At 40.5% G+C, this 19,768-nt stretch overlaps 1 protein-coding gene across 2 annotated transcripts in view; it reads right to left on the bottom strand.

Annotated features, from left to right (window-relative positions):
* Positions 1–19,768, bottom strand: part of SIL1 (SIL1 nucleotide exchange factor) — a 294,377-nt gene that overhangs the window by 87,066 nt on the left and 187,543 nt on the right. For both annotated transcript variants that reach the window (XM_082837179.1, XM_082837178.1), the window contains exon 4: positions 1,580–1,700. In XM_082837179.1, coding sequence (XP_082693305.1) covers positions 1,580–1,700 — 121 coding nt within the window. The remainder of the gene's footprint in view (positions 1–1,579; positions 1,701–19,768) is intronic.

Raw genomic sequence — 19,768 nt, 5'->3', positions numbered from 1 at the left:
ACGTCTAAAAAAAAGTAGGTACCTTAATTAAAAGATACATGACAGGGCTTCCCTGGTGGTGCAGTGGTTGAGAGTCCGCCTGCCAATGCGGGGGACGCGGGTTCGTGCCCGGGTCTGGGAAGATCCCGCATGCTGCGGAGCGGCTAAGTCCGTGAGCCATGGCCGCTGAGCCTGTGCGTCCGGAGCCCGTGCTCCGCAACAGGAGAGGCCACAACAATGAGAGGCCCACGTACCGCAAAAAAAAAAAAAAAAGATACATGACAAAAACCAATACAAACCAAAAAACCAATTACAATAGTAACATCAAAGATCTATTCATCAAAGAACTAATCACAGGATCACCATAACAAATATTAATGAAAAAGTTTGAAATATTGTGAAAATTACCAAAACGTGACACAGAGACATGAAGTGAGCAAATGCTGTTGGAAAAATGGTAGCAATAGACTTGCTCGACACAGGGTTACCACAAATCTTCAATTTGTGAAAAACGCAGTATCTGTGAACTGCAACAAAGTGAAGCACAATAAAACGAGATATGCTCGTATTAGAACAGGGACAGCAAACTATTTGTAATAATCAGATAATATTTTAGGCTTTGTAGGCCTTATGGGGTGATTTTCCTAACTACTCAACTCTGTCAGTGTAGCAAGAAATCAGCCATAGACAATACCTAAATGAGTGAGCATAGCTATGTTCCAATAAAACTTTATTTATGGACACCAGAATCTGAATTTCAAATAATTTTCAGTCATGAAATATTTTTCTTCTTCAATTTTTTTCAACCATTAAAAAATGTTAACAACAACCTAGCTTCTGGGTCATACAAAAAAAGGCAGTAGTCCCAATATTTTGCTTCAGGCCATAATTTGCTGGTCCTTGTGTTAGACACTTCATGGCTGGTATTTATACGGACCTTTCAAACTGCACAATTCCAGCAGCCCCTGCAACCCCATGCCTCAACCTCCTTCTCCCTTACACAGGAAATAGCAAGCAAAAAAACTTGGTAATTCAAGGCAAAAAACAGAAAAATAGAGACTACGAATTGCCCAAAAGCAAATAATCTAAACTGATTATTAAAAAATAAGGCAACTCTTACCATTGGAGAACTTTTGAAAGCCTGTTTTAATACAGACTAACAAGAGGAAAAGTTGGTCTGAATTAAAGACTTTAAAATGCAATTTTATTGTTCACCAAGGAAGTATTACTGCAAAGCAGAAGGCCTAACAGGCCTGTTTTAATGAATAGATGACTCATCTGCAATCAGTGCATTAATTGTTGAGATTCAAATGGGTACTCTTAAAGTACTGGGAAAAATGGCTTCATTTTTAAAGCAGGTTAAGCATTCCCCCTACAGCCTTTTTTAAAGTATCAACTTGCTTTGCAAACTATTTCTTTCCAAAGACCATAGAAGTAAACATCCATAAAACCCTGACAGATTTATCACAAATTCTAAGCTATTAAATTTCAAAAAATTTAAAGCCATGTGTATTTGGGTAAGAAACAATACATTGTCATTACTCTCAGTATTACAGGGTCAATGCTGTCAGTCTCCCAGTCCCTAGGGTTGACACTATACCTTTTGCCTTTTTTCAACCTTTTCAAATTATTTCGAAGCTTGTCCTCATCTTGGAGTTTCACTTCTCTTGCCCCAGTCTGGAGATTCAGCCGCACATGGGATCCTGCAGGAACAGCATGACCTAAAAGCCAAGAAGAGAGAAGACTTATGACCTATACAGTACCTGGAGGGACACTGCATGCGAAAAATTCCTTCAAGCGAAGTGCATAGCACAAGTTATCTTGGAAAGATGAGGTAAACCCCGAGCATAAAAGAGTAATGATGTAGCAAGAATTCAAGTTTTCTCAATTCTGGCAGGATCATAGCAAACTCCAAGTTACACCAACCACTGTGCCTCCATCAGAGAACCAAGGAGCTGGGGAAACACCACTCCAAGACAAACTGTTCTGTTCCTGCCATCCCACTTCAGCAGGGAGTTTCTATATCTTTGCCTAAGAACTAAAAGGGAACTTGAGTACCTGAGTGTATGTGTATAATAATCCACTTCTAACCTCAAACCCATCCAAAATGCCTCAAGGATTTTTTAAAAAGGTATGTTCAGAGTAGAATGGGGAAACCTATCTCTGGGGAGGCTCCCTGAATTGGGGGTTAAATGATGCAAAAAGTGAGACCCAGACTGGGAATAAAGGGAATCCCAAATAGATGGTGCCTTTCGTGCAAAGACTCAGACACAGAAACTGACAGGCTGCATTCAGGAGGCAGGGAGCAGAAGAGCTTGGAAAAACTGGAAGGGCTGTGGAGGCTGCTGTCTTGATGTGCCACTGGAACCCCAGTTTGGGTAGGAAAATAAAGGTAATGGTTGAGGAAGTTGGTTCTAGGAAGAGATGAGGCCAAATACTGGCAAGAACAAGAAACTGGTAACTTCTATCTTATTCCTATGATCATGGGGCAAGAGGTAATTTTTTTTTAGCATTAATTCCATCTCCAAGGGAGTTCCCTGGTGGTCTAGTGGTTAGGATTTGGTGCTTTCCCTGCCGTGGCCCAGGTTCAATCCCCAGTCCGGGAACTGAGATTCCACAAGCCGCGCAGCACAGCCAAGGGAAAAAAAAAAAAATCCTATCTCCAAATGTATGAAAGGGAGAGATTATCTCAACTGGAGAGATCCAAAACCAACATAACAACAGGAGTATCTTCCCGGCTGAAGGCTAAGTAGGTCATCCTTGATCTTCCCTCTACTTTAAACCCCATATACCCAATCTCCCAAATCTGGTGTTTCTCCTGCCACATGTCTTCTTTCTTCTTGAATGCATACCTTTCTCTCTGCCCTCCCCACCACTGCCCTTCTCTGAACCATCACCATCTCTCTTCTGGATACTGCCAAAGCCTTCTAACTGGCCTCTACTATCTCCTCTTACCTCCTAATCAAACTGTTCTTTACAATGAATGATTTTTTTTTCCTTTCAAAACACAAATCTGACTATGTTATTCCCCTGCCTCGAACCTTTTGATGGCTTCCTACTGTTCTTAAAGATGAAAATCTTCATGCTGGTCAATGAGGCCCTTTTTAGTATCTAGCTCCTTGCCTGCCTCTTCAAACTTGTCCACTCCTCGTTCCCCATGTTCTAGGCCACACTAGCCTTCTTCCATTCCATGAAAGGAACCATGCTCCCTCCTACCACAGGGCCATTCCACCTGCTGTTCCCTTCGCCCAGAATGCTCCTTCCAACCCCAGCCTCCATCTCTTCATTCTTCCAATCCCAGCTAAGAGTCGCTTCTTCTCTGAGAGGCATCCTCTATTTCCCCAGACCAGATCTGGCTTCCATCTAAAGGCTTTCACACAACACCATGACCCGTTTTCTTTCTCTTTCCTTCTTTCTTTTTTTTTTGACCACCCCATGCAGCTTGCAGGATCTTAGTTCCCCAACCAGGGATTGAACCCGGGTCCACAGCAGTGAAAGCACCTAGTCCTAACCACTGGACTGCCAGGGAACTCCCTGCCATGACCCTTTTTCTTAATAATACTTACCACAATCAATAGTTACATCTTAGTTTATCTTCAGGGTCTATCACATATGCAAGCATATAGTAAACCCTCAATAATTATATATTAAGTGAAAAATCAAAAATGGAAAAGAGAAAATCCTAGCTTATCTAGAGGTGTGTGGAAATGCTAACAAGGATTTTCACTAGGACAAGTAGATTCATAAGAATTCATAATAATTAGTAGTCATAGTTATTTTTAGTAGTAATTGTACTAATAACAGTAATAATAATATCTTGAATTTTCAGACTTTTGAAATTAGAAATAAAAAAGAGAAAAAGTACATGACTTTAAAAGTTTCAGAACATAACAGGTTAGACTGTGCTAAGCTGGCCAAGGAAAAGACTAGGATCTTATGTGAATCCATTTATTTTATTTGGGGAAAATTCCAAAATTAATCCCTTCACATAAGCCGCCATAGGGGGCAAGAGCAACCACAATAACATTAACTTAAAATACAGGTTACGCTCATTTAAAATACATGAAACCAGCCACAGCAGCAGTGGCAGAGGCAACAGAAAACACAGTATTTCAAATGTTTTCACCCCATTGGGAAAAAGGCCAAGTTAGAGAGTGTGATCTGACCTGCTTCCTTCTAGGGCCTCTCTGAAGGGACCAGAACACTGGAGAAGAACAAAACAGAGGCCAAAAGTCACCAGATACATGCAGGGATTGGGCGGTAGAGGGGAAGGGGACAAGCAGAAAATAAGACAGGAATCCAGAAAGGCAAATAGGCCTGCAAAGACTGCAGTGTCTATTTCCCTAACCCTGGCTCCCTGAGGGGGGAAAAAATAGGTGGTAGACTGCATCATTGTCACCAGTTCTGTTCCATCCACCCCCGTTACCATGTGACCTCAGAGTCCCTCCTACTAGCAGTAGAGTGTACTTTCCCAACCTTTGACTTTGGACTTGGCCTGTGACGTGCTTTGGCCAGCAGGATGTTAGGAAATGTGCCACAGATGTTTGAAATGTGCTTGTGTGTTTGGCTTTTCTCTTGGAATTGTGTACACTGTGAGAAGAACATGCTCTACTAGCATTCTGATCCAAGAAGGATGAGAGACCCATGGAGCAGACCTGGACCCAAAGTGCAGACTGGAGATGAACCCAACTGAGCCCAACCACAGTCAGCCAAGTCTAGCCTATCTGCAGACATGTGAACAAGAATAAATGACTGGATACCTTTTTTAACTTTTTACTTTGAACTACCTTTAAATGTACACTTGCAAAAATAGTATAGAGAGTTTCCATATATCACTTACACAGCTTTTCCCAATGTTAATATCTTATATAGCCATAGACAGTTACTGGGAAATTAACACCAGTAACCAAACTAAAGATCCTTTTCAAACCTTACCAGTGTTTCCACTAAGGTCCTTTTTTGTTCCAGGATCCCATAAGGCCTTTGGTTGTTATTTCTCCCTAGTTTCCTGCACTCTACAACAGTTCCTCAGTCTTCCCTTGTCTTTCATGACCCTGATACCCTCAAGAAATAAATACTTATCAGTTATTCAGGACTGTCTGGTTCTTGTGATGATTAAACTCAAATCATGCCACCTTGACAGAAGAACAGAAATTATGTCATGTTCTTCTCAGTGTATCATATCAAAAGGTTCGTGATGTCAACATGTCTTATACTGGTGATATTGGTCTTGATCAACTAACAAAAGTAATCTATACTGAGCTTTTCCACTGTGGTAAACAAAAATCATGGCAAACTACCAAACTGTAGAAAACAGTCTGGCTGTTTCTCAAAATGTTAGACAAAGAGCTACCCTATGAACCCAGCAATTCTTCACCTAGGTATATTCACAAGAGAACTAAAAACATATGTTCACACAAAAACTTGTACATGAATGTTCACTGTAGCATTATTTGTAATAGCCAAAATGTGGCAACAACCCAAATGTCCATCAACTCTGAGAAATGAACAAACAAAATGTGGTCTATCTATGCAGCAGAATACTATTCAGCCACTAAAAGGAATGAAATACTTCAAATCATTAAACTGTATCTCAATAAAACTGGAATAAATAAATAAATAAAATACACAGTAACTTTAAAAAAAGGAATGAAACACTGATATATACTATAACATGGACGAACTTTGAATGCATTAAACTAACTGAAAGACAGATACAAAAAGTCACATATCATATGATTCCTTTCATATGAAATGTCCTGAATAGGCAAATCAACAGACATAGTAAATTAATGGTTGTCAGGGGCTAGGGGAAGGGAGGAATGGGGAATGACCACTAATAAGCATTGTTTCTTTTGGGGGTGATGAAAATGTGGTGATGGTTACACAATACTGTGTGTATACTAAAAATCCCTGAATTGTTTAAAAAAAGATCATGGGGGAAATATTCTAAGATTATACAAATCCTCTTTTTCCTCAAACCTTTGCACACCATTAGAGGGATCCGTTTGCAACAATTACCACTGTGGAGACAGTCTAATAGCAATTTTCTACTCCCCTCCTTCCTTACACATTTATTAATTGAAATTTCACTACAAGGAAAAACTGTTGCTCCTCCATCTACTTAATTATTTGCTTTATCAATATGTTCTCATGGATATTTTATTCTGTGAGTTATAATGCAATATTATCATTATTTTGTTGCTCAAATTATTTCAGCTTTGGCAACTAGGAGCTCCTTCAGGTTAGCTCTTGTGTTCCTTTGGCAAGTCCCTTTCCCCCATCATTTTCTTTTTTCAAGTACTTCCTTACTTTCTGGATCCATAAGATACTCCAAGTTTATCTTGCATTTTCCTTTTCCCAGCCCTGGAATCAACCATTTTTCAAGGAGTCCTAGTTTTTTATTGAAGAACAGTCTTTAGAAACCATGATCTGCATGATAGGTGTGTTCACTACTACTAGGTTGTCATTGCTTCTGGGCACTCTCTGGGTCAGAGATAAGAAATTTATATGTGTGTGTACATATATGCACATATACACATCTGTATTTCTACATCTATTTGTCTGTGGACCTCTTAAAAACTACAAGATTATACTGATACCTCAGATTCCAATCAGCCCCACAGGGTTCATCTCCCCCATTTCCTTATTTGCAACTTCTTTCTCCAATAGTGAGAAAACTGGTTCTTTTTACCTGCAATATTATATTTATTGTTCAATACTAGTACACATACAAAGTAGTTTCAAAATTGCTAACCCATACCCCTGTGAGAAACACATTTGACAAACTAGATTACAGCATTTACATACAGCTCCTTTGTCTTTAATTTTACAGTATCTAGTCAAAGTTATCATTTCACAAGGTCATTTAGGTTAGTTCCATTCTTCCCTACCCCCATCAGTATGATTATGTTATCAATTTGGTTCATTTGTTAGTGTCTGTGTTCCACTTTGTTGTTTCCATTCCTCCACATCCTGGTTGGTTCAATTTTTTATTTGGGGGCATATGAAGGGTACGTGAACTATTACTATGGTTCTAAGAGTCAAAGCTATACAAAAAGAAATTACTGTTGTTTTAAAGCTGAGTTTTGAGTGGTTTGTTTATTGTGGCAATTCATTCCAGTGGTCTGGAAACAAGGAATTTAGAAGTGTCCAATATAAAAAAGAGTTCTTTTTTTCTGAAATTACATCATTTCTATCTTTTTAGTGTTAAAATGTCCTTTTATAAAATAAGATAATGATGATGGTGGATGATAGTGGGTTGTTTCTATGTTAAGGCCCTTAACTCAGCAAAGTAAAGAAACTGGCCTTTGGTCCAGTTCGGACTTTGGTCTGAACTTTCTTTTAAAGTTTTCTGGTCCATGAAACACCATAGTCTAGAAACCACCCATCTATTCTATCAACATTCCCTAGGAGGTTTGAGAATTATTCCCATGGTACACTTTAAATTACTGAATTTTATGGTATATAAATTTTATCTCAATAAAGTTGTTTTAAAAATTAATTTCTTTGGATATAGCAGTACTTCTTTTGAATCCCAGGACAGCAATTAGGCTATCAGATATAGGACAAGGTGACAGCAAGTATTCCTAAGGGCCAAGAAAAAACTAAGTTCAGAGCCTAAACACAAACCCAGAAGGATAGTTCTGGGTAGGGTAGAAAGAAGAAAATGAGCCTAGAAAGCCTGAGGCCATCAAACACCTAGGCAAGAGGAATACTGGTAGAAGGGCAGGTAAGAAATATTGATCCAAGATGCAGAAGCCAACTCAAATGCCCATGGGAGGCAGGCAAATAAGAGAGATGAGTAAGGAAGGCCATCTGTAAGACAACAGGGAGTGGTGAGGGCTGAGAAAAAAATGCCCCCTCTGAAAGCATTCAAATTTTAAAATACAAAAGCTAAACAAAACATATCTATATATGGAATTCAGCCCACAGCCAATTTGTGACTACTGGAAAAGATGTTTCACCTATTGACAAATCTTGCCTGACTCAGTATTTGTCCCAACTCACCCAAGTGCCCAGTGATTAGAAACTTAGCCCTCCTGGGCTCAGAGTGGCAGCATCCTCCTTGGGTAGTGCCCACAATGAGCCTGCTGTGCAGTCCGACTGCCCTGCTTCAGCGGAGACAGGGCCAATTGAGATGCATGCCACAGTGCCCTGGCTTCTGCATTGGCATCAGATGCCTTGGGAGTTATATGTCTTTGGGAGGTGTCTCTGTAGGCTTTTGCCTGGAAACCTCCCCCTCCAGGGACTTCTAGGCTCTTTCAAGTCAAACCTGGACACAATGGCAGAAAATCAAGGGCTGCCGTGGCACAGCCTGCTCAGATGAGAGCTGGCCATGAGACCATGAGCACTGTAACTCTGCTACCCATTCAGCTCTTTCTTTGAGGGCCAGGTAAATTCAGGCAAATTCCTTTTTATTTTTTAATATTCATGCCCTTATGTGTCAAATGACAAGAATCTATCGTGTCTGCTTTCACTAATGTGTTAGATTGTTGTGAAGAATAAATGAGAAAACACTGTGTCAGTGCTCAGAAGAAGTTAAAAGTGCTTCAGGAAACACAGCCCCAAAAAGGTAAACGTCGGGGCTTCCCTGGTGGCGCAGTGGTTGAGAGTCCGCCTGCCGATGCAGGGGACAGGGGTTCGTGCCCCGGTCCGGGAAGATCCCACATGCCACAGAGCGGCTGGGCCCATGAGCCATGGCCGCTGAGCCTGCGCGTCCGGAGCCTCTGCTCCGCAACGGGAGAGGCCACAACACTGAGAGGCCTGCGTACCGCAAAAAAAGAAAAAAAATAAAAAAGGTAAATGTCAACCAGAATGAAACAAAGACATTTTATTTATCAAGTCCTGTAGGTATGTGTTTTTTAAAAGAAATTTTTACAAGAGTAAAAATTCCCAATTATGCCGAGTTTCTAAAGGGCAGGGACCAATTACTTGTGCCCACAGCTCAGGCTCAACTCCAGGCACACAGTAGGCCACCAGAAAGGTCAGCTTGAATGCCAACCCCCTGGCCCCCACTTCCAAGACCAGAAAGAATAGGAGGAATATGGGACAGGAAGCAATGCCACTCACCTCCAAGCTCCTAACCAGGGCTGGTCAGAGCTGAGACTTTACAAGCACAGTTGCCATGGCTACCACAGCCCTATCCTCCTGCTTTTTTATTCAAAAACCCCAAACAAGTCCTGGCAAGATCCCTGCCTCACACAAATGAGCATCTATCCTGTCTCCAAGGCAGGACTTGAACTGAACCAGCAACAAAAAAAAGTGCACAAACCTCTCTAGGGTGCTGAACCCTGAACCAATGCTTAATGTTTTTTGAAGGGAAACACAAATGGAGACCTTTTTTGTAAGCAGCAAAACACAGAGTGAACCAGTCTGTATTGTCATTACATTTATGCATTTTCTAAAAGGACTAAACAATGGCAAAATGAGAAAAAATAAAAATATTCTCCAAACTGATTTTTTACTCTGCTGTAATCTACAGTCTGGGCAGGGCCTTAGAAGAGTTCTCTGGCATGGCTTCCAAGCAAGGGTGGCAATCCATCACCTGCATTAAAGCCCTTCAGATCAAGAGACTCCACAGTCTTCCTCTGGGAACAGCTATGCTCATAGCTCCCATCACATTCCAGAACTACCCTCCAAAATTTTATCTGCTGTGACCTAACCAATGTCTCCTTTCCAGTTCTCAAGAAGGACAGACAACAGCTGGGCACCAACCTCTGTACACAGAATTCACAACAGCAGTGCTCTCCAAGTACAAGGACTAGCAATGCTACTTGGAAGATTTCCTGTTACAGTTGGAGAGGTACTCTGAACAGCCATCAGGACAAAGGCTCAAAGTAACCATATCCAGGACACCGTGAGCCTCTTTCCACAACTGGCTAGTCAACAAGCATTTACTGAGGATTAGGTAAGAGCCTGCCTGCTCTATTCTAGGCATTCCTTCTACCACACTTTACTGTGTACCCACTGAAGAAAGCCACCTGCTGTGTTGGGCATGGGAAAGATACCACATTAACAAAACCAATAGCTGCCATTGAGGAATATGAAGTAAACGAGGAAGAGGGGTAACAATATTTAGAGTCCCAAGTCCAGAGAACAGCTTTCAGGCAAGCAAAGAAGTGGGCATATTCAGGGGACAATGAATAACTCCATTTGAAGCTCAGCATATAACAGAAAGAGAAGGAGCAAAGAGGCTAGTTAGAAAGCTATTATACTTGACCTAATCAGGTATAATCAAGCCTGAATGAGGGGAATGGGTAGGGAATGGGAAGAGTGAGACGGAGTAAGGGATGACAGTATTTTGACCAGAAAAACTTAGGAATTCTATCTGACAGGGGTCAGTCCTCCTTCCCTCAAAAGCACCAGACCTTTAAGCATGTGCAGTGACTCCTAGCACCAGCCCAGGAGACCTGTCAGAGCCCCACATAAATCCACAGGTAAAGGAGAAGAGGGGAGAAGGGGCAGAGGGGCTACTTTCACCCAGAGACTCAGGATGGGTATCCCACACCTGTTTCCTAGCCCACTGATTGCCTCCATTCCCCTTTTATCTCTACCCTCAATGTGTTCCATGTTCCTCTTTAGCTCAGAAGAAGACCCAGTGAGACTAACAGATATATAGCACAGCCCTTTAATCAGAGCACTTGAGCTTTTACATCCATGCTGGGAACTGGTTTTCAATAATCCTGTTGATTGCTATAGTCTACTAGTTCCTGCCATTTCTTTTTTTAGAGATATAGTCCCCCACCCACACCCTACTCTCTCAACCCTACAAAATGTTATATATATTCAGATTTCAATCCATTTTCAATTGTGCATACATGTATCTGTTGGGGATGAGGAGACGGGGGAAAGACTTGAGAAAATTAGAGGGATTTCCCTGGTGGTCCAGTAGTTAAGAATCCATCTTCCAATGCAGGGGACGTGGGTTCGATCCCTGGTCAGGGAACTAAGATCCCACATGCCACGGGGCAACTAAGCCCGCACGCCACAACTAGAGATCCTGTGTGCCACAACCACAGAGCCCATGCACTCTGGAGGCCACAAGCCACAACTACAGAACCCATATGCTCTGGAGCCCGCATGCCACAACTACAGAGAAGACCCTGCACCGCAACTACTGAGCCCGTGCACCGCAACAAAGAGCCTGTGTGCCACAACAAAGACCTGATGCAGCCATAAGTAAATAAATGAATGAATGAAAAGAAAATTAGAAGAGGAAAAGAATCATTAAGAGACCAAAGGCCAGGCAGTTCTTCCAGCTCTCTAATCCCACTTAGGAATTATTGAGTCAAATAAAATCACATTTTGAAAAGTCTCACTACAATTGAAGTTAACCATAAGATACTGGCAATGAGTTTCTCTTAATAAGGAGGGGAAAAACAGCAACTGGGAACGAAGGAGTTAAATGTGCACCTTTCCCAGGGGTCAGGGACCTTAGTTCTACTACAGCTCATTTTCTGGAGAAGACTTGGGGATTCTAGAGTGCCTGCATTTCCCACCCAGGCACAATTTCATTAGCAGCTCATTAGCAAGAGTGGCAACCATTTCTGACTCTTGTTTTTCACAATATTTATTGGTTAATTGACACTTTGAACACAAGTTGACTGAGAACCAAATGAAAGTGCTAAAACCATTCATTAGTCAAATTTAAAACACAAAGATTGTATTCTAAACAAACCCTTTGCTCTCATTTATTTTCCTCAAACAGAAGTCATAATTTAATAAGAGGGCTAAGAAAGCAAAGTACCAAGATATTGTGCCATAATTTTTAATCCTTTTTTTCCCACCACATCAATCCCCAGGGTTCCTAACATCATAATTGGCTGTTTGTTCTCTTTTACAACACCTGTTACCTCCAGAGCCAAACACAGTTTTGTGAATTATTTCAAAACAGTACCAGCTACTCCTGACCTCTACAATTTCCCCAGTACCTGATGCAAAAGCCCCTCAGTTCGGATGCTCCCTGCAGTGGAAAGAGAGGAAATCCTTAAGTATGAGGGGAGCAAAATTCCTAGGGCCAAATTTCTCTCTAGATAAGTTCTAAAGGATGGGACTCAAATCCCTTCCTTTTTGAGGGAGAGGGGCAGAATGCAAACCAGAAGGGGAAAAGATGCAAATGGAGCAATAGATACAGTGTAGAGAAGGCAGTCAAGGAAACAACCGGTCCCAAGTCCTTGCCCCTCATTGTGAGAGGGCCTCCCTTAAATGTAGGCAACATGGACAACAAAATGAGGTTAGTTACCTGAGCCTTCTTTCAGCTATCAAAATGTAATGACAATCCCAACTTGTTGCCTCTTAAAGTTTTGGATCATGAGTATTAAGAGACCTACTAAGCAGTGCTGTGCTTTGCTTTCTTCACCTGCACTGCTCGTCTCACCAGAAGGAGCTACAGCCTCTAGCACTTGGGTGACCTGGGCAGTTATCCAGTCCAGTGGTAGAGGGCACAGGCTAAGGAAGACCCAGGTTCCAGGTCCAGTTCTATCACTTAATAGCTTTGAGACCTTGGGAAAATAAGCTCTGTGGTCCATGTACAGAACGGGGCTCAGAGTACTCACTTCATAGAGTTCACAGAGTTCACTGTGAGGAATAAGAGATAATGCAAGTGGGATGCTTAGGGTTGATCCAGAGTACTCTCAACAATGGTGTTTGCTGGACTCTTGTCTCTCTCTGACTTGTTCAGTTTTCCCAGCTATGGGACAGGGACCATTACAGATGGTTAGACTGAGTGTTAAGCTCTCAGTACATACTTAACTGAGCTCTGTAGAGGATAAGTGAGTACATGATTTTTGTAGAATTTTCATGTGAGACTGCCTCATTAAGGCTGCAAGAAGTTCAATAACAATGAAGCCTACAGGGCATCCAAATTGAGAGGGCAGCCAGTTAAACAAGGTTTCTACCACACTGAAAAGATGCACTACAGCCTTCTTTGGCTGGGGCCAGCAGTAGGCCAACCAAACCCATGGAGCAGTCCTACCTATCCTATTCCCCAAGTAAGAACAGAAAACAGAGGCCATAACCAGCAGCATGACTTAAGCAAACGTGGGGAGGATTTAAATGAGAACAACTGCCAAGCCAGCAACAAGGGAAAAGGGTTTCAGGTTTCCCGATAAACTTAACTCAAACACAGGCTCAAGCCAGTTTTGTAACAATGCAACATAAGGCTTATAAAAGCAGCTGCCCTGCTCTGGCTTCATGTTCCTCACGGGACAGTGCTTGCAGGTGCCCACCCAAGCATGGGTGAGAGGTCTGGATGTTCCAGGCCACTGGGCACAAGGTTGGTGCTTCAGCAAACCTGCTAATATGTACACTCCTGACAAGCAGCCTGCTTCATACTTTCAACCCGTCATCACAACAGCTGATGCTGCCCCCAGCTGTGCCTCCCCACAATGCTCCCAATCCTAAGCACTTAATGTTAAATCTACAACTGTCACTTGATTATATACACTCTACCTGCTATACACTCTGAAGTCCCCTACAAGTACCCAGGCAGTGCTTGCAAGTTCTGGCCTTCGTGCTTACTAACATTCATGAGTGGATTCACTCCCTACTGAGTGCTTCTGGTCTGGATCCCTTTTGATAGAAATCACCTCACAAAAAACCACTGCCAAGACACACTCTTTCCACCTGCCATTTCAAATTTATGAGAGAAGGCAAACCCTTCAGAACTCCACGGACACCAGCATTGTGAGCTACAAGGAACCTTAGGAGATCATGAGAGCTAATCTCCACTGGAAAGATACATGATCCCTCCTTGTGCCATGCCTCCTGCCATTGCAGCCTGGCGAAGCATCCCCAAGGACAATTCTGTTGGCACTCTCCTTAAAACATTCAGTGGTTTCTTTGCTACCCTCCCAAGTACCAATACTCCTGCTGGTGTTCAGATCTACCTAATACAGCAAAGTCCCTGCCTAACATTCTCTGCCTTATCTCCCCTCATCCACAAATACCCCATCCTCTGGCCAAACTCACTCACGCTTTCTTTGGTCCTTGATACTGCCTCTTCACTTGCTTTTACTTTGTCAAATTAAAAACCATTTTTTAACAGCCTAACTCAAACAATTCTATGCAGTTTTATACATTGTCTTCCCCTCCTTTCAACCCTGAGTGTCTTGCTTATTCCTCTCAAATAGCACTTCCTCTATTCATTGTTTCCTACTCAACTGGGTTCTTTGATACTCATTCAACAGATATTTACTAACCACCTACAATACGCCAGGTTTTAGGGAAATCAAGGATGAGACATGGCCTCTCTACACTTAAGGAAATCACTGGTCTGGTGAGGGAAGCAAATCCATAAAAATATGATACTTGTCAAATTTTCCCCAGTAGGTTAAATTCTCCTTGAAGTCAGGACATCTTTATATTCCTACAGTGCTAAACAGAGTGTCTCGTAGTAAATGTCCACTGTGTGTATGTTCCAAAACAAAGGTAAGTTAGCTTTATGGGAAGAAAAGCAAAAAATTTCCTCTTTCTGAAATGTGGGGCAAAGGGATGTATTGCTGCAAAGACAGTCTTTAACATGGGATCAAGGGAAAATAAAACCTAATTTAATAAATACAACACATATTTTAAAATATGTTTTAATTCCACAGTATCATTCCTCAACCCACAAGTTAAATGAGATAGAGGTACAAAGACTAAGAATTGCACAAAGAGGGACTTCCTTGGCATTCCAGTGGTTAAGACTCCACGCTTCCACTGCAGGGGCACGGGTTCCATCCCTGGTCGGGGAACCAAGATCCCACATGCCACGCCAAAAAAAAAAAAAAAAGAATTGCATAAACAGAAACAGAGAGCAAGAGATCAAAACAGAATGAGAGACCTACACTGTTGGTGGGACTATAAGCTGGTACAGCCACTATGTAAAACAGTATGGAGGTTCCTCAAAAAACTAAAAATATAGTTGCCATATGATCCAGCAATCCCACTCCTGGGCATATACCCAGACAAAACTATAATTCGAAAAGATACATGCACCCTTATGTTCATAGCAGCACTATTCACAGCAGCCAAGACATGGAAGCAACCTATATGTCCATCAACAGATGAATGGATAAAGAAGATGTGGAACACACACACACACACACACACACACACACACACACACACACACACTAGAATACTACTCAGCCATAAAAAGAATGAAATAATGCCATGTGCAGCAACATGAATGAAACTAGAGATTATCATACTAAATGAAGTAAGTCAAAAAGAGAATGACAAATACCATATGATATCACTTATATGTGGAATCTAAAATATGATACAAATGAACTTATGTACAAAACAGAAACAGACTCACAGACATAGAGAACAGACTTGTAGTTGCCAAGGGAGAGGGAGTTTGGGGTTAGCAGATGCAAACTATTATATATAAAATGAATAAACATCAAGATCCTACTGTATGGCACAGGGAACTGTATTCAATATCCTGTGATAAACCATAATGGAAAAGAATATGAAAAAGAATGTACACATATGTATAACTGAATCACTTTGCTGTACAGCAGAAATTAACACAACATTGTAAAGCAACTATACTTCAATAAAAAAAAATTTAAAGAAAAAATAAATGAATAACCAACAGCAATTAAAAAAAAAACAGAATGAGAGAGAAGCATGGTTGAGCTCTTAACTGTTAGTAAACCACACACATCAGACTTCACTGTGGACTTCAGAGTATTATCACCTCTGATTACAGGCTTCGGTGGATGAACTATTGGTCGTAGCTCTACAAGTGCTCTTTATCCTTAAACTTCCAAGTATTCCCAAGTCCACCAAACAGAAGCAAAAGAGATGTGGTGGCTAGGAAGGCAACAAGAAGAACTATGTCAACTGAGAACAGTTGGTGAAGACTCTAAAATTGTATGTGAAATATTTAAGTATACAATTACATTTTTCTGAGAAGGTTTATAGCTTTTACCAGTTTCTTAAAGAGGTCTGTAAATAACTCTCCCAACACACATATAAACATGCATACTTTGGAGAGCCTGTAGGCCAATACTGGGAAGGCTACACAGCAACAGGCATTCTAATACACTGTAGGTAAAGATAAAAATTAGTGCAATGTTTTTGGTCATCTGGCAATATCTATTAAAACTGTAAATGTTCATTTCATTTGACCCAGCAGATTCCACTTGTAGGAATGTATCCAATAGAGACATTCACCGAAGTACACAACCGATATATTGACAGAATGTTCATTACAGCATTTTAGTAATTTCAAACAAGAAACAATACAAAATGTCCATCAGTAAGGGATTTACTACACAATGCACTTTATGCCTTCAATGGAACACAATAGTCTATAATAAGGAGGAGGGAGAATTACACTAACATAAAAAGATGACTAAAACTAAACAAAAAGAACAAGCTGCAAATACATGATTTCATCTTTCTTTTTAAAGAACATATATGTTAATGTGGCAGCAATACAGTTTTTAATCTATCCAAATCCTCACATTAAAACAGACTCAGTGACTAGATAGCAAAACCAACTCTATAAGCAACAATTTGTATCAAAACAAAGTGAAAAGATGCCTACAAATCCCCAAACAGAAGTGAAGCAGGTGAAGACAAATCACCAAATCTGCATAGTATCATATTCTGTATGGGAGGACATAGGAAGAAATGACGTGTCTGACAAACTTGAAAAAGGAAAACCCCAAAGTAGTCAATAGGTATTCATACACACACACACACACACACACACGCACACGCACACACACACACACACAAAATAAGCCAGTGGGAGAAGAGCACTTGAACCTAGGAGGGATTTTTCCCAGTCTAATAGTAGGCAAGTACAAGAAAACTGGTGGTAAATTCTCAAGGGGCTAGAGCAATCGAGCCCCACTGAACTCTCAAATTTAATCAACCAGTGCTCCCTATTAGGACAGGGAGACACTGAGAAGACACTTCCAGAAGAGAAATCAAAAGCAGAACTGGAACAAGAGCAATACAGGAAAGAGAAGATCCAGATAAAAGTGCTGGAAGAAAACAGAGCCAGGAATCCTCATAGAGCAAGCTGCCATGTTGAAAACAACAGAAAAAGGAGCACTGCGAATTTTTTTTTTAAAAGATAATTAAAGCCATGCTTCTTTTCTAATTTTCTAAGAAATCTAATTTCTCATAAAAATAACCTGAAAAAAGTAATGAGCTCAAATCCTATACAATAACGTTATTATAAGAAAGAAAAACAGAATAAGGAGAGGAATAACATCCCTATGGATGATGAAAACAAGCCAGAAAAACATGCCATGAACAGATCAGAACTGCAACTTGCTATTTCAAAATGAGCTAAACACATGTTTTTGATGATACAAGATATTCAAGAATAAAAATAAGAGGTACCAGAACTCAACGAAAGTTAGAAATAAAAGAATAATCACAACAAAAAATGCCTTAAAATAAGTAGAAGGTGAAAGGAGAAAAATTTGAAAAACCAAAAATTAAGGAAAAAAAGTAAAATTTATCAGAAACTGACAAATAAAGACAGACAAAAAAGATCCAACATTAAAGAAGAAAACCCAAAAAAGGAAAAAGAATACCAAAAACTATAATTCAAGACAAATTTCCCCTAGGGCCTTCCCTGGTGGTGCAGCGGTTACGACTCCATGCTCCCAGTGCAGGAGACCTGGTTTGAGCCCTGGTCAGGGACCTAGATCCTACATGCTGCAACTAAGAGCCCGCAGGCTGCAACTAGAAGAAAAAAAAGATACCACATGCCACAACTAAAAAGATTCCGTATACCACAACTAAAGATCCCACATGCCTCAACAAAGATCCCGCACGTGGCAACTAAGACCCAGCACAGCCAAATAAATAAATAAGTAAATAAATATTTTTTATAAAAATTCCCCTAAAATAAAAAAAACAGTTTTAAAAAACTATGTATTGGGACTTCCCTGGTGGTGTAGTGGTTAAGAATCCACCTGCCAATGCAGGGGACATGGGTTCAGGCCCTGGTCCGGGAAGATCCCACATGCCGCGAAGCAACTAAGCCCATGCACCACAACTACTGAGCCTGCGCTCTAGAGCCCTCGAGCCACAAATACTGAGCCCGTGTGCCACAACTACTGAAGCCCGCACACCTAGAGCCCATACTCCACAACAAGAGAAGCCACTGCAATGAGAATCCTGTGCACTGCAACAAAGAGTAGCCCCCACTCACCGCAACTAGAGAAAGCCTGAACACAACAAAAAAGACCCAACGCAGCCAAAAAAAAAAAAAAAAAAAGTTATTTATTGAAAGAACACACTGTGTACCTCAGAGAATATTGACCAGGAATGTCTAACAGCAAGATATATTTTACCAAAATTATTGGATTTTAGAGGGAAAAAAAAAGATCATTTGGGCATCTAAGTCCAAATTAAGAAAATTAGTCTTATCAGTGTTTCTGACAGCAAAGCCTACTGCCAAAAGAAGATAAATTAACATATTTAAGATACTCAGAGAAAAAAAATGTGAACCAAGAAGTTTATATCTACCAAAGTGACTTTTGGGTATAAAGACCACAAACTTATCATCAACACCCAAGAAATCAGAGAATATGGTTTCAATGAACCCTGCCTGAAGAATCTACTAGAAAGCCCATTTCAGACAACCAAAATAACTATAAAGAGACACTGTCATTAAGACTGATGTTAAGTATCAAATATACATAATTATTCCTAGAAATAAGACTAAATGAGTGTTAAAATGAAGAAGTATATAATGGCTATATGCTCTGACAATACAGACACAGTACAGCTGTTTTACAAATGATGAGCAAACACACGCAAAAGAATGTTTTTAACTTTTTTCAGAAATCATATCAGGGTAGTAGTATTGCCATTCTGAAACTGTTATATGTATAATATGACACAGGACAAATGAGTAATTATTAGATATTCTAATTGTACACTCTCCTATAACCCAGAACCAGAATTCTTAGTGTGAAAGAAAAGAGATATAGATGTAATATCAAAGAGGCTAAATAAAAATCCTGTACTCCTGAATATGAGTATCTGCTTGAATACATGAAGTATATTATCATATATATTAGCTCTTCTCAACTGAAAGACCTGGAAACAATGACCGATGCAGTAGCAATGAGCTACCCTAATGGCCAGATTACAGTCTTAAAACATCATTTCCAAATAAAAGAAACCAGAGCTTCTTAGAGCAATGGTTGATTGCAGTCCTAAGCAGGAAATAAACAACATTAGCCTAGACTATCCTGTCACACCAGACGGCAAAAATGCTACTAATAACTACTATGGTAATATCAAAAGCACTTTGGTTCAAATGACCAAAGACAAGACGATTTCAGTTTCAGTAAAAACAGTAATTGCAATGGGTTGAAACTTACTAAACGTTCTTAAAGGAAAAACACTTAATCTCCTTCAGAGGAAGCCTGGGAAACAACTCATTACCTTGAAAACTGAGAAATCAGGAAAAAAATCAAGCATTTATCCTGTCTTTCCTTTATGAACTATACCACTGGATAACCAAATCGTGTATGAGGGGAAGTGCCTCTTTATAAAAAGTTTTACAGCTAAAAGTAAAAAGGAAATTATAGGTTTGAATATCGCCATCTTGTAACCCCACAAAAGGAGAGGCACTCCCCAATACAAAAACTCAAACCTATTTATAGTATTGTGAAAAGGATGGAACCTGAGTCTGATTGAGCCTCTGGATCCAGCTGACAATTTGTAAGAAATATTGAGGTCTGAGGATCATGATGAACTGCATCATGAGTATGAAAGCAGCAAAATTCAATCCGGGAAACGGCCTCAGTTCTTC

Source organism: Leucopleurus acutus, assembly GCF_964270905.1.
Source record: "Leucopleurus acutus genome assembly, chromosome: 3".
Taxonomy (NCBI): Eukaryota; Metazoa; Chordata; class Mammalia; order Artiodactyla; family Delphinidae; genus Leucopleurus; species Leucopleurus acutus.
This window is presented reverse-complemented; position numbering and strand designations above follow the sequence as displayed.